Source organism: Benincasa hispida, chromosome 12 (genome assembly GCF_009727055.1).
Source record: "Benincasa hispida cultivar B227 chromosome 12, ASM972705v1, whole genome shotgun sequence".
Classification (NCBI taxonomy): domain Eukaryota; kingdom Viridiplantae; phylum Streptophyta; class Magnoliopsida; order Cucurbitales; family Cucurbitaceae; genus Benincasa; species Benincasa hispida.
Genome location: NC_052360.1, coordinates 23,269,227 through 23,284,876, shown reverse-complemented (window position 1 = coordinate 23,284,876; position 15,650 = coordinate 23,269,227). Strand labels below are relative to the sequence as shown.

The 15,650-nt window shown below is 37.2% G+C and overlaps 1 protein-coding gene across 2 annotated transcripts; it reads left to right on the top strand.

Annotated features, from left to right (window-relative positions):
- Positions 1 to 478: 478 nt before the first annotated feature.
- Positions 479 to 14,789, top strand: LOC120067161. 2 transcript variants are annotated; one of them, XM_039018617.1, is made up of 8 exons: positions 479 to 1,115; positions 3,572 to 3,666; positions 3,873 to 3,952; positions 4,082 to 4,123; positions 4,269 to 4,414; positions 4,694 to 4,874; positions 13,673 to 13,851; positions 13,955 to 14,789. In XM_039018617.1, the coding sequence occupies exons 1-8, from the start codon at positions 664 to 666 to the stop codon at positions 14,460 to 14,462; spliced, it is 1,683 nt and encodes a 560-aa protein (XP_038874545.1). In that variant the 5' UTR covers positions 479 to 663; the 3' UTR covers positions 14,463 to 14,789. The 2 variants fall into 2 exon arrangements, with proteins under 2 accessions (XP_038874545.1, XP_038874546.1); XM_039018618.1 differs by having other exon boundaries at positions 480 to 1,115; positions 4,269 to 4,396.
- The last annotated feature ends 861 nt before the right edge of the window (positions 14,790 to 15,650 follow it).

Here is a 15,650-nt window from a genome sequence, read left to right as displayed (position 1 = left end):
TGAACTAGGTTTCAATACTACTTCTAAATTTTTAGGGGGTGTTTTGGCCAATAAGTTGGAAAATGGAGAGTTGGGAAGCGTCTTGTGAACACCACTTCCTTATTTAGCCTAAGAAGTTCGTAAATCTCACTACTAAAAAAATATCAATTACATATCTTATTAACTTCATACACCATGGGTTTTAAAAGTTTATAACTTCTTAGAATTCGTAACTCTACTCCTTACCCCAAATACCCTCTTAAAAGGTTTCGGTTGGACACTTAGAATTTTAATCTTATTTTGAAAAACATCCTTGGAGATTCTTTTTGTTAAAATGAATTATTAAAATTAATGTAAACGTGAAAGTTTTTCTTTTTAAATTTTTTTTAATTCATTATTATCTTTCATTACAAAGACAAGTAGATCAGTTACGTAAAATTAGAGGCATGTGGTATAGTTTAAGAAATAGCATATCACATATGGTTAGATATGATGATAAAGAATATGAATCGGTGGGTATGGTTTGAATGAATTGTCATTTCAATTTTCACAATCCTCATCCCCTTCTTCTTCTTCTTCTTCTTCTTCTTCTTCTTCTCTCTCTGCGTCCTTCTCTGCCTAAGTTAAAAATGCAAAGAATCTAAAACAGCAGGTCGCATCAGAAGGGATTTTGTCAAAGCTTTCATGGCCTTTCAGATTGAACCTCCTAATGAACCCCACGAACAAAACCCACTTAAATTCATTACCCATTTCTTCCATTCTTCTACCTCCAATTTCTCTACCCTTTTCGCCAATCCTCAATCGATTCCCCCATTTTCCCTGCAACCCTCCTCTTCTAGGCTTTGTATTCCAGTCGCGTCCCCAGCTTCCCGGAAACCCCCTTTTCTCTCCCATTCAGGTTTTCACTCAACTCATCATGACCTCGACTCCTCCAAATCTGCGGCTGTAAAGGGTTTGTCGTCGTCGCCTGAGTTCAGCTCTGGTTTTCCGTCGACACTCAGAATTTCAGGCCTCAATTCCGATGGAAAAGCTGGCGGCCCAGCATTTGTTGGCCAGGTCTTTAGTATGTGCGACCTTTCTGGGACTGGTCTTATGGCTGTCTCGACTCATTTCGACATCCCTTTCATTTCTAAGAGGTTCCCCTTCTATCTCTTGTAGTCAAGATCGACTCTGTTATTCTTTTTGTCACTTGAACCATTCTTGATTAGTTTAGGCTGATAATTTGTGTTGCAAACGAGGAGATTGAAGCTAGATTGGATAGGGTAACTACTGATTTGCTAATGGGCAGCCTATCATGGCTGTTTATACTGAAAATTATAGCTTAAGTATTGCTCAGGGTTTTAGTTAATTTAATTTATGAATATGTGATTGAGGGGACTGTTTATGTGATCATGTCTGAATAGCTTTTAAGCAGTTAAGTATTGATGAAAAAAACTTAACCTTCATTGAGAAACAATGAAAGAATACACAGGCATACAAAAAAGGAAAAATCTCACATAATGGAGCCAAACTACAAGATAGGGCCCAAATGAAGAGAAATAAGGTCAAACGGATAATTACGGAAGAGCTTAGCAACAGAGGATCAGAGAGAAATTGAGAATCTAATAAGGGACTAAACATCGCTAATTAAAACTCTCATGCCCTCTGAAGATTCTATTGTTTCTCCTTCCCCAAAACTCCACAGAATAGCAACAGCACACGCCCTAGCTTGCCACAAAAACTGCTCTTTATCAGGAGGAGGGATGGAGGATAAGCTCCTCAATTGTATCCCTGCAACTTCGGGAGCTGACAAAACTGAAACCAAACACCTAAAGAAATCGAGATTACATGATAATCACAACTCAATTCAATGATCTATGCATAGTGCATCATTATGGAGAAATGCAGCTACATTCTGTAGAAATGCTGCTAAAGGGAGGCTCTTTTGAATGATATTGCGAGGTCTTAATACTACCATGTGCAAGTTTTGTGCAAATAGAATTTAACGTTCTATCATCTATGGATATCTTGAGAAGATTGGAGTTCAAAAATAGGATATTTTTTTCCTCCTTGCAGCCAAGCATCAGTTAAAAAAAAACTTGAATTCTCATCTCTTTCTTTCAGCCATTGGAGCTTGCATTTTTGTAAATAAGTAACCTTCTGTAATTTGCAATCTCAAAAGTTCACCCTTGAGAATTTGCCTTCTTAAAGATTCTTCTGCAGTCAACGCATGAAGTTCTTCATGGCGATCTAAAACAGAGATTTCTAAGATACAATCTTTTTGAGAATTCTTACTAAGCAGCAACTTGTTTTTACCAGATTTTGATTGCATAATTCCAAACTTTTGAGAATGGAAAAACCTGCCCACCCATAAGAGCATTCTTGCTTCAGAAAATTCTGACATAGAAGAATACGTGAAAGCCATGAATTGAAAGAACTAAATGGAGGACCCCATAAAAAGTTCCCAGACTCCATCAGAAGTTACCGTTGCTTGTTTAGAAACTTCTGTTTCACCAAAAATAAATAAATAAATAAATAAATAAAAAATCCATGGCTTGAGATAAAGAAATGATCCAATAATGAATGTGTGTGTGTGTGTGTGGGTATTTGAAGCTTGACCGAGTGGGCCCATGTCCATTTTTTATTGATATCTCCTTAGAATCTGCCAAAGATAATCTGATTGATAAGATAATATCCTCCTCGAAGAACTTTCAGAACTGGAATAGCATTTTTATCCCATACTATCGATATGTTGCCTGATCTACCAATAGAACTTACACAAGCCTAGCCCTTTAAAACTCCAAATTGATTTGACCAGATTTTGATCCATATTCCCCAATTTAGTTTCCTGCAAAACCTGCAGACAATGTTACAAATAGAATTCTTCACCACAGACTCTTATTTTTGTTGCCAAGGCCCCTAATATTCCATGATAGAAGTTTCTATTGTTGAGAAAGATGTATAAGCAAAATGTTAAAGATACTACCATATCATGCGTAGTTTGTGACCATTCTTAGGATGAAAACCTAAAATTTAATTAAATAATGCTATTAAAGCTTTATCATGCGAATGTTGGATGGAAAATCTGGGGGGACATTTAGTAATATATAAGGGTACAAATGGTCTTTTGCATTTTTGGAGATTTGTAGCCTCTGTACTCTTTACTAAGATGTTTGTAGCTGCTCTGTTTTCCTATTATCCTTTTGGGTTAGTTGTAGTTTCTTCTGTAAAACTTGTTGGGCAATTAGTTTGACAACTTGTGTATACATGTATACATTTTCACGTAGTATCCTATGTGTAAGAAAAACAATTACCCTCAATTTGGAGGTGGCACGTTGGTTCCATTTAATGCCATTTGAGTGAAGCTGGTTGATAATATGTTACGCACAATCTATACCAACTCAATAACCGTTATCACTGCGGCAGTATTTGCATTACCAGCTAGGCATGTTGGTTTAATCTTTTGTTGAATTTTCTACTTTCACTAAATTATTTTTAGATACTGAAATTGAAAGAAAGAATAATTGCATTCTTGCTATTAAGTAGTAGTACTGTGCCGAACGAAGTATCCTTCCAAAATACCATCTCTTATTTGTTGACTCCATTCTTTTAGAACTCCAGAGTGGCTTAAGAAGATGTTCTCAACCATTACTAAGAGTGAAAGAAATGGCCCCATATTCCGCTTCTTTACTGATTTAGGTGATGCAGGTATTGGCTCCTTGCTACACGTTATCTTCATTCCTTTTGCATTATTTATGTGGTGATTTATGTACTTTTAGACTTTCAAATGGATTTGGAAAATCTTTCTCAAGTTTGTCAATTGTTTTCCATCTTTTTAGTATCTTAATATTGACTTCTCTAATTTACTTCACCTAATATGCATGACATCCTGACCCAAAATATTTGCTTCTTAGTTACATATGTTAAGCGACTGAATATTCCAAGTGCTGTGGTGGGGGCTTGTCGTCTTGATTTAGCATACGAGCATTTCAAGGTATTAAACTTAATATTGGTAGGCTAATTCTAATTTATTGGTTTACTATTTTTTCCAATATCTGCTGAAGATATTGCTTCCTGGTTGACATTGTCTTCCATGATCTAACTTCTTAACTTGTAACATCAGGAAAAACCTCATCTATTTCAGTTCATTCCGAATGAGAAACAAGTACGATTTTTCTTGTCCGAAGCAAGAAACTTTCTTTAATACAAAAAATATTGTGAGCATCAAGCATGCTAGTCAATTCTTCCAGCTAGAACGTCATGACAATCACTCCTGACCTTAGCCCTTGAATGATTTTCTAATGTTGTAGGTTAAAGCAGCAAACAAGCTTCTTAAAGGCCTACCTCAAAATGGTGGAAGCAAAAAGATTGATGGTGTTCCTGTGTTCAGTGCCCAGAACTTGGATATTGCAATAGCAACTACTGATGGGATAAAGTGGTGTGTCATTTTTTTGGGGTAGTAACCAGTAATTTTCTCGTGTTAGTTACAGTTCTTGTAAAGCGTGGTCCTTGACATACCATAACATAATGTGTCTTCAATAATCAAAAGGCATTCTTTTTATGCTTATGACTGTAAGAATGGCTATTTTTAGTATTTACTAATTTCTTTTACCAAATAAAATTCAATAATTTTATGAACTTCTGATATTTTCTTTTTATGAACTTCTGATATTTTCATTCTTTTGAAGTTTTTCTCTGCATATTTTATCTTCAGTATTTTCATTTTTTTATTCAGGTACACTCCCTATTTTTTTGATAAAAACATGCTCGATAATATTCTTGAAGAATCTGTTGATCAGCATTTTCATGCTTTAATCCAAACACGGCGTTTGCAGCGCCGAAGGGAGATAGTTGATGATAATGCAGCAGCCGAAGTTCTTGAAGAGATGGGTGATAGTTTGTTGGAGCCTCCAGAGGTATGATATTAAGATAGTCTTGGTGTAAATTCTTCCCCTACTTTTGTGCTTATAGCCTCACATCTCTCATAGCAATTTGGGATTGTCTTTTTGTAACTCATCGGGCCTACTTTGCCCTCTTTTGATTTCATACATCATTGAAATGAGGTGTACGTGTTCCTCTTAAAAAAAGGATGAGAAGAATGCTGTAATTACAAAGTAATTTAGGATGGGAGTGAAAGTACAACCCACCAAGAAACTGTACGTATCACGCTATTATAAAAGGAATCAAAAGGAAATAACTTTGTAATATTGAATATTCAATGGTTTCTTTCTTTTCAATATGCCAAAGAAGATCTCTTGCTGCACAACTCCAAAGGATTTTGGGCTTTCCTTTGAGATTCTACCCATCTAAAGCTCCGGTAATCCACTTTTCTATTCTTTTGGGAAAGCAAGCTTGAATCCCAATTTTTTTTCATCACAAAATTCCAGCTCTTGTAGGCCATAGAACAGTGCAAGAAAAGATAATCAACATTCTCACTCACTTTTAAAAGGCCCATCTCTCTCACATAACTAATTCACAAAATTCTACCTTGCCTATACTTCCTTAACTCCCTCTACTTGTAAACGTCAATGCAAATCCACTTCTCAGTCATTATAAATATGTCACTGCTGATATTCCTACTTTTTCCCTATTAAGACTAACAAAATTTCAACATCCTGTCATGTGTTCCCAAAATATTGAAGACCTCTTAGGTGGTGGTGGCTGGGTTTGGTCATCTTTGGCTTAAACATTTCCATTTTCCCTTTCGATAGGAAAAAAATGCATTCTGTTAGTTCCCAGTATCATTGCTTTAAGTAAACATCTCATAAAAAATGGCTTCAAGTAAACATATATCCTAAACATCTCATAAAAAATGGCTTCAAGTAAACATATATCCTATCTTTGAAGAGAAGGAATTTGGTGAGAGGGAGGTGGAAGAATGGACACAGCTTTTAAACATGTTGGATGGGATGCTTCTCAATGATAGAGATGACAAGCAAGTTTGGTCGCTGGAAAATGATGGGACCTGTTCGGTTAATTCATTTTCCCTTATGTATTTCGCAAGGAGCCACTCCCAGGCCCCCCTCCCATATAAATACTATCTGGCAAACCAATGTTTCTAAGGGTTTTTTTCTTTTTTTTTGTAAAAAAAAAAAAAAAAAAATTGAAAGCTCAACACTTGTTGTAGAGTTGAGAGAGTTTTTGTTCCATCTCCCTTTCGAACAGGGTTGAATCCTTGATGCTCTTACTCTTTTTCTGCCCTTTTGTGGCTAGTTGTTGGGAGAACTGTTCAATTTATTCAATCTGGTCTGGTGCTTTCCTTCCAGGGCTTCGGATGCCTTGCTTCAGCTTCTTCATGGTTTTCCTTTTAAGGGCCAAGCTAGAATCATGAGGGACAATGGTGAAGTTGCTCTTCTTTGGAGACTGGTTTGAAAGGAACGGAAGGGGTTTTTTCATGATTTTTTTCTTTTGAAACGGAAACAAAACTTTTTATTGATATAATAAAAAGATATCACAATATAGAGGATCAGGAGGTGGACCCAGGCATCTCAACTAGATTGACACCTCCTTAGCACCCACATCATATCTAGGTATCAAAACCAAATAACAAAGTGCCTAGTATTCGAGAGTACAAACAACAAGAAACTGTCAAAACAGCCAAGAAAGCCTCAGAAAATACAGAGAACAAAAGCCTACCAGCATCTAAATCCATACATCATATGAAAGCTAATTACAATACAAAGTTAACAATCTTGCATAAAAACCGAGCTCCAGTTTAGACTTATATCTTGCAACGAGTATTCTTCACAATATTTGGAGAAGTAATACCATGAGGAGGCATTCAGCCTTGCTGCCTCATAACGGTCCTGCCAATGCATTGCTTTACCGTGGAAAACTCGTTGATTTCTTTCGAAGCATGGTTCCATTAATAGTGCTTTGACAGCATTGTTCCAGAGCAATTTGGAACACGACTTCAGCAAAGGACCCACCAGAATCTGCACTACATTATCCCAGATGGAATTACCAAATACCCAACTTGTGCAAAAGGTCTGTAGTAAATTCTGCCAACAATTGACAGCATAGAAACACTCAAGAATAGGAGCTGCTGAGATTCATTTGCTGACAAACAGAGACGACAGATTGTAGGAGACAAACATTGTGTTGGGAGCTTCCTTTCTAGTACCTCCGAGCAATTCAAAGCACCAAAAATCATTATCCAAATTGTTATGTTAACTCGGCATGGGCTCTTGATCTTCCAAATTGCCTTTTCGAAGCCTCTCTCTAGTGGAGATAAGACTTTGACGTGATTAACCAATGATTTAACCGAGAAGACTCCCCTTGTTTCTAGTGACCAAGAGCATTTATCTGGGTTATCCAACACCTTTTTCCCCAATATCATCCCAATAAGATTTTGAAAATTTGTTCAACTCATCATCCTTTAAGAGTCTTCGGAAAAAAACTGACCATGAAAGATGGGTGTTGTCCCAATGATCTGCAACAGTCCCTTGCGGCTTAAGGGCAACCTTGAATAATTCAGGGAATAGCACATTCAGTGGCAATTTGTCAACCCAAAAGTCCAACCAAAATCTGATTCTAATATCGTTGCCTAGCTTGTATTTTGCTAAGGCTTCTACTTTCATCCAGGTTCTTGATATATTGTTCAAGGACTTCTAAGGCTTAGGTTGACTTTTCCGGATGTGTGCCAATTAAACAAGTCCTGACCATGTATGTTTCTGATGACTTGATGCTAAAGTGAATTTTCTTTGTTAAAGTATGTCCAATCGCATTTAGCTAATAATGCCAAAATTTTCACCTTCAACCCGCCAAGATCCAAGCCTCCATCTTTTTGATTTCGAGTGACTACCTCCCATTTGATCAAATGATTTATTCTCTCCTTTGTGCCCCTCCCAAAAGAAGTTTCTCATCAAGTGCTCTACTGAATTTACTACCTTTTCCAGCATAAGAAAAGAGAACATGTAATAAGTGGGGAGATTAGAAAGGATGGACTTACAAAGTGTTGCTCTTCCCCTTCTTGATAGATTGTATCTTTTCCAGTTATCTAGCTTGATTTGGACTTTTTCTATGACCCGTTGCCAAAAGGCACCTTTTTTGGGTAACCTCCCAAGGGTAAACCAAGATACATAATGGGCAGATTGTCTACTTTGCAGTTCAACCTGGCATCTGCTGTGATGGTGTCTTGATCTTCCACATTTACTCCAACTATGGCTGATTTCTCCCGATTAACTTTTTGGCCAGAACACCACTCTTATAATTCTATGATCTTCTTTAATTTATCTAACATTTCTATATCATATTTGCAGAAAATTATATTGTTATCTGCAAATTATAAAATAGGGACATGGATTTTTTCTCTTCCCACCAAAAATCCTCCGTATTGGTCTTTATCATGGAGTGTTGCAATTAAAGAGCCCAGAACTTCACTTACAAGAAGGAAAAAAAGGGTGATAAAGGATCTCCTTGACGAACACCCCTTGTAGTTGATATCCAGCCTCTTGGTCTCAATGAAGATAGAGAATTTTGGATAAGTGACACATCCCATCATCCATCTTATCCATTTTGGATCGAAATTTTTACCGATTAAGATCTATTCAAGGAAAGTCCAATCCACAACGGTCAAATGCCTTTTCCATGTCTAGTTTGAGAATCCACCCTTTTTTCCTTTAGCTCTATAATCCTTAACCGCTTCATTTGCAATGAGAATTGGGTCTAAAATCTGTCTTCCTTCAATGAAAGCACTTTGAGTGGGAGCTATAATGGTGTGCATAATTCTCTTGAGTTGTCCGACCAACACTTTTGCCACTATTTTATAACATAAGGTGGTGAGACTAATCGGTTTAAAGTCTTTAACCATGACCGCGTCTTCCTTCTTTGGAATCAAGCATATGAAATTCTCTTTTACACAAGCATTCAACTTTCTATTTTCATAGAAATTGTCGAATAGCCGCTGAAAGTCTTCCTTGAAAAACCTCTAAAACTTTATAAAAAATTCAACTGTGTACCTGTCAAGCCCTGGAGCTTTATTCTTCCTCATATTCTTCAAGGCATGCCATATTTCTTCTACTGAGAATTGATCTGTGAGGCTGACATTTTGAGCTGTTGATACCTTTTCCTAATCAAACAATATACGAAGTGAGCCTGCACTTAATGATATTGTGAAGTGAGGAGTAGAAAATTATTGTCAGCTCTTCAATCTCCTGGTAGGAGGTAGTTGAAATTCCCTGATCATTGGTTAGCTCAGAAATCAGATTCATTCTTCTTTTTGCTGCGAAATCGATGAAAAAAGCTGGTGTTTTCATCCCCAAGTTTCAGCCAATTGAGTTTACTCTTTTGTATCAAATTTCTTTCATCCACCTTTAAATTTCCATCAATTCAGCCTTCAAAGACAGTCTCAAATTCAGGTCTGCATTATGAAATTCATCTTCTTCTACCAAGCTTTCCAGTTTTTCCAGTTCCTCGAGTATGTGCTCTTCTCTTCTCCTTTCTAATTTGTAGTTGGTTTGCCAAGCTTCCAAAGCTGTTTTTAGCTTTCTTCATTTTGCAGATATGACATATCCAGCCCAACCTTGAGAGTAAAAATTGCTCAATGTTCTTTCAATTAACTGGTGGCACTCTTTGTTGAATAACCAGCTATTACAAAAGCGAAAAGGAGAAGGTCCCCATTCAACAGAAACAGCCTCCAACAAGAGAGGGAATTGATCGGAGAATGAACGGACTTGTCTTGTCACTCTTGAGTTTTAAAGGCTTCATTCCGTTCTCTTGAAGCAAAGAAACGATCAACAAGGGACTGTGAGGCTGCATTGCCTTCCCTTTCCCAAGTAAATCTTCCAGGATAGGGGAATCTCCATCAAGTTGGTAGCTTCAATGAATTTATTGAATTTCTTGATACCTTGTCATTCTTTCCACAGGAAGTCTGTCTTGGAGCCACCTAGTTATATTGAAGTCACAATTGATACACCAAGACTCTGGAAAATAATCTGATAACGAGGATAACTCCGGCCAAATATATTTCCTTTCTCTGTAATCGGTTGGACCATAAACATTTGTAATCCAACATTCCTCTTGTAGATTGTCTTGCATTTAACAGAGAGTGAGTAGCCTCCCTTTAGTACTTCAATAACCGACACTTTACTTTCATCCCACATAGTTAGAATGCCCCCTGATCTTCCAAATGCCTCAATATTAAACCAACCTACCACTTTCGAGCTCCACAATGATTTGATAATATCAATGTCAAAGTCCACACTTTTTGTTTCCTGTCAATAAGACCAAGTCCGGATTGATTTTATTTATGAGTCTTCTGATTGCCATCCTTTTTGTTGTCTCTCCAAGGCCTTTGACGTTCCATGATATAACTTTCATATGACTGGCCAACGGTGACACGTCTTTGATCTGTCCTCAACAATTAACAAAGCGAAATGTGGCAGGCTTCAATTATTGATTGCAAATTATTAGGGACTTGATCTGTATTTATGGGATGAAGGAGTGAATCTTTAGATGGTTCCGCTTCTATTGAATTATCTTCCAAGAATAAATCGCGGATATCCTTTCCAAAATTATTCAAGAACTCTGCTTCTTGGCAAGGGAGGCAGGGAGTAGTTGTTCAGAGAGTAAGGGAGAGCAAGGGAGGCAGAGGAATTGTTGGAATTCCTGGTCTGAAACTTCTTAGAATAGCTGTTCCTTTTTGGCGAATCTTTTTTGTCATCAGGAGAAAGAAAAAGGCTTCTTGAGGCCACCGCCTTTTGAGAATTTTCAGGATGGATGCCATCTGACTCTTCTTTTAACGTTTTCTCTTTGCTATTGCTGATAGGAGTTGATTGCACTACCATTTTTAAAAACTTACAGTTGTCACTATTGCTTCTCTCACCCCTCAGTAAGTATGTCTCTTCGGTTCGCTTAGTAGTGTTCACACTACCTTCTGAGATAATCTGGTTAAGCCACTCGTAGGCTGGGACTTCTTCTCCTGCGCCGAGGGATCTTCCATAGCATGGGCACTCTGTTTTGGTGCACCAAATGGATTTATTGAGTTTGAAGGAGCTATTTGAATTGAATTTAAATAATCCAAAGCTATCGGATTGAATGACGTATCAACTTCATCATTCATGACCTGATTTAGCCTCTGCAAATCGATTAGATTGGAGAAATCTTTAACTAACAATTGGCCTCTAGTAATTGATGGAGGTTCAAACAGTTCTATATCACCAAAGTTTAAAAAAATATCTGTCAAAATTCGTTATTTCTATTGTAGCAGGCATAAAACTACAACGATTCCTTTTAACTTGTATTTTAGCTTTGGAATAGTTAAGTAGATTGAGCGTTTCTGTGGCAATATTTTCCAGTCCTCTGAAGTGATCCCCTATTGCCTCCAACATCTTTTTGCACCAATAATCTAGAGGCAAGTTCTTAATCCTTAGCCATCCTCCAAATCCTTTTATTATTGTTGGCGGACTGTGCTTGAATTTATTCCACTTTTCAAACTTTATTTGAAACGGTCCTAGTTCCTGCCATTTCCCTGGTTTTTCAATGAGCTCCTCTAACGAACCTTGTTCCAGCTTGATCAACGCAGTCTCTGCAAATAATGGGTGAATGATTATTTTGGTTTGAAACCAATCCTCTTAATACTTTTGTAATTTCTTTCCAATTGTCGAATACGAACAACCTAGAGATGATCCACAAGTTATCACAATTTTCTTTGAACACTTCAGTATTCTCAGAACAGAGGAATTCAGCAGCCCCTTCTTACCGCTTCCAATGCTCTGTTTTCCAGACTCCAAACCAGAGGAGGGAGAGTGACGTTTTGACTTCACCATTTCAGCATAACTTGATCTGGTGATTGAACTGAGTGCGGTCAAAGTCCTGTAGTTGCTGTTTGAGGGGATTTAAGTAAGAAGATTGATTCAGTAGCCATGTCGTGTGCTCAGGTTTCATCTGGAATCCTTTCGGCATTCTATGGAAAGAATGCCCCCCTGCTGTGATTCTCCCGAAAGGACGTGAATGAATGAATGTCCGCCTGTTGCTGGCCATACAACACGTTTCAATATCCAGCTTGCATTTGCTTTGAATTTTGAAAGCCTTGTTCCTCCAAGTTCGTCTCTGCCATTCCTGAGGAAAAACCGATTCTCTGATCCTTGTATTATTCTGATATGGCCTCTGTAAACCACCTCAGTTGAGATTCAGTTAACAACAAGATCTTTTGAGCTTCCACATCCTCAATTTGAAAGAAATCATTCTCAAACCAAATGCAATAGAAAGAGTTTAGGACTTTTTGCTGGTTTCCAGTTCCATCTTACCACTGACCAAATCGTTGATTAAGAAATGGACGGATGGGAGTAACCAGTGGGATGAGATTGACGGGATGGAAAAGACCAGTTGAACTTGAAGTGGTCGGAAGATTCGTCGGAGAAGTGAAGATGACGGGAAGAAAGATGAGAAGGCGGGGGAGGTGGAGAGAGGAGGGAGGAGAGAGAAGTGAGAGAACTTACCTTGTTAAGTGAATTGGGCATTTCTCATTTTGGGAGGGGTTTTTCTCATGATCAAAGCTCAAACAGGGAGATCTGGGAACTTGTCAATTTTTTGCTTCTACTTGGTCTATCTCTTCTAATTTATTTCGTAATTATAGCATAATTCAATTATACTCGCGAAGGTGCACGTCTTGAAGAGGGAAATATTCTGGTTCATTGGGGTTGGGACTCTTTACCCAGAGAAGTTTGCTGGTCCTGGTACAGAGTAGTAATATGTGAAAGAAAAATGCTACTTTGTACGGTGGAGAAATCCCATGAAGTTCTTAGGGCCTAAAGTCATTTAAATGAAGCATGACAATGTTTATCCAATTCCATAATAGCCAATGTATAAATGTTGTGGCCAAATGTATCCATGTTCCCATAAAAATAGTCGACTGTCGCTGGATTAAGTTTATGAGGATCTTTGGGGGAAGAACTTAGCTATGATCAATGTCATGAGCTGTACAAGCTTGTCAATAGCCACCATAAGCATATTGGTCAACTGCCACATACAGTGGTAAATATTGGTTGATGATGCCACATGAAGTAACGAGCTTTAGTTAATATTTGTAAAATGCGAAAGAATAGTCCTCTCTATGCTCACCACACGACTCCATCTTTAGTTAATATTTGTAAAGCATGTCTAAAATTTATCAAATCATTTTATGTTCATAATACTTTCATCCTAAGTTACTGGAACTACTATTACAAAAATGGTGTTTGTGTCTACATATATACACATCTTTTTCATCCATGTTTCCCAGACAGTCTTTGACTGCCGAAATTGGAAGAGTTCTAGGCTTTGCGTTATCACACAATCTTAAATATTATCCTACAAACCCACAATGCCAAATTCTACCTTAAATTAATTAGTTTCACAAAGATGGTATATCACTATTTATTTTGATGATGCCAACTTTGGCTGCAATCTTAAATATGGAAAGATGAATGTTTGGATTCTTGAAATAAGTGGTTGCACCAGGATTAATCAGCTCTATTTTCCCTCTCTATTTATTTATGTTGAAGTTAAGGGAGGGGTATCTAGTAATCGTTTGACTTCTTAGCAAGATAATTGTTGAGAATCCCACATTGAAAAAATCAAGAGACCTCACACTTCTTATAAGATAGATGGGCTACTCCTTTCATTATCAATTGGTTTTAAAATGGAACTCCATACTATTTAATAATAATGTCTTATCCTCCTACTTTTTATACTTTCACTTACATACGTTGTCTCACCTATTCTTCCCTAATAGGTTCAAGAAGTGATGGATGAGATGGGCAACCCTGGAATACCCTTGAGTGTCATCTCTAAGGTTGCCGAAATGCAACTTCTTTATACCGTTGATAAAGTAATTCTTGGAAATAGATGGTTGCGTAAAGCTGTTGGTATTCAGCCCAAATTCCCTTACATGGTCGACTCATTTGAGAGAAGGTATGTGTCTTTGTTTTCCGAATTAGTACATCTTACAATACTTGGTGTATCAACCAAACAATTTAACTAACTGCTTCGATTCAATTTATTTTCTTTGTTTCAGGAGTGCAGCTTCTCTCCTAAGAAACTCAGAGTCTGCTAGTGGTCTTACCAACTCTGAATCAGTGAAGGAAACCAAAGAACTTCAGTATTATAGTTCATCACCTCTCAACATTCAAGATAATAGGGAAACCAATCAAGAACCTAAGCAGCATTTCTTCAATCCTTTTAGAAATTGGTTTAATCATATCTGGTCAAAACAACGCCAAAGAGATGACTTTCCTCAGGAACGTATGAAACAAAATGTGCAGCCAAGTCCTTTTCTCCCCAAAATAACAATGGTAGGTATATCTACTGGTGACTCGGGGCAGACAAGTAAAGCCAATTTAAAGAAGACGATGGAAGATTTGACTAAAGAACTAGAGCATATAGATCAGGGAAATGGTGCTAGTCATAACGAGTACGAATTCAACAATGAAGAAAGGGATCCATTATTTGTTGCAAATGTCAGTCATTTCTGCTCTGGCTTGTCAAAGGCAGGATCAGCTCGGTGGGTTCGAGGAAATGATTAAAGGACCTTTCTAATGTCATGCTCCTGAACTACTCTTTTAACAACTCCACTTTCCCGGGTATGAAGTTATGGCATACTTCCCTGACTGGGTGTAGTTTTTCAATTTGCCAAATATGAAATCCGGTGCTGTGTATGGTAGTTGCTTAGATAGTTTGAAAATGGTATGTGTTGCCTGTGTATGGTAGTTGCTTAGATAGTTCGAAAATGGTATGTGTTGTATCAACAGAATGAAAAGCAAAAGAGGTAGAAGGAAAAATCCCTCTTGTTATTTTTTCAGACAATTTTGATCAATAATGAAATGAAATTTTGGCTTCAATTAAATAGTTAACTCAAGCATTGCCTTTCATGATCTTCAACAAGTCACATTATCAAATTGATTCAGGATATCAGCAATCATAAGAGAGAGAGAGGCAGGCTGCTGCTTGTAAGTATTACAAATCTATTTTTTGTCTACGCTTCTCTATTCTCCAAACTTACATGTCTCTAGAACTGCAATGATTGTTTTGTTCAATGTCAGTGGTCTTTCTATTCATGTGGAATGGGAACTGTTCTGTTAGCTTCTTTACATAATGGATTTGAAAGAATCTATACTAAAGATTAGAGATATTGCTTCCTTTTTGTGGCCAAGCATTTACTGGAATTACTATGTGTATGAGTTATAATGGCTTTGTTCCAGTTTTGGTTACAAATTGATGGTGTTGGATGCATTAAAGAAGCAGAATTTGCCATACTAAGGGGGGAGAGCAATTGTGAGAACAGTAAAAGGCAAAGCAATGATGAGTGAAAGAATGAGGTATGGGATTGGTAGTGGATTTGCTTTGCTTTTGTTTTGTGGTTTTAATGCCTTTCATGTCTTCTTCCATAGTGTTTTGCACTTTCTTCCACATTAAGAAGTGTTAATAGTGACACATAAGACCCTCCTAGAAAAGATATTGCTATCAATGTATTAAGAGCTTATAGTTTTTTCTTTTTTCTTTTTTAAATTTACAATGGATTTATGTCATGAGTCAGATTAGAAAGAAGTACCTTTTGTTATAAGTTTAAGAAAATTCATGGGTTTAGTTGAATTGGACTAAGGGACCCTTTCTTGTTCAATTCAATTATTATGGGGTCAGTTTTACAAATTTAGTCTAATCTAACTACGAATTTATTCGAGAGTACTTACATGAAAAACTCAACGAGAAATATC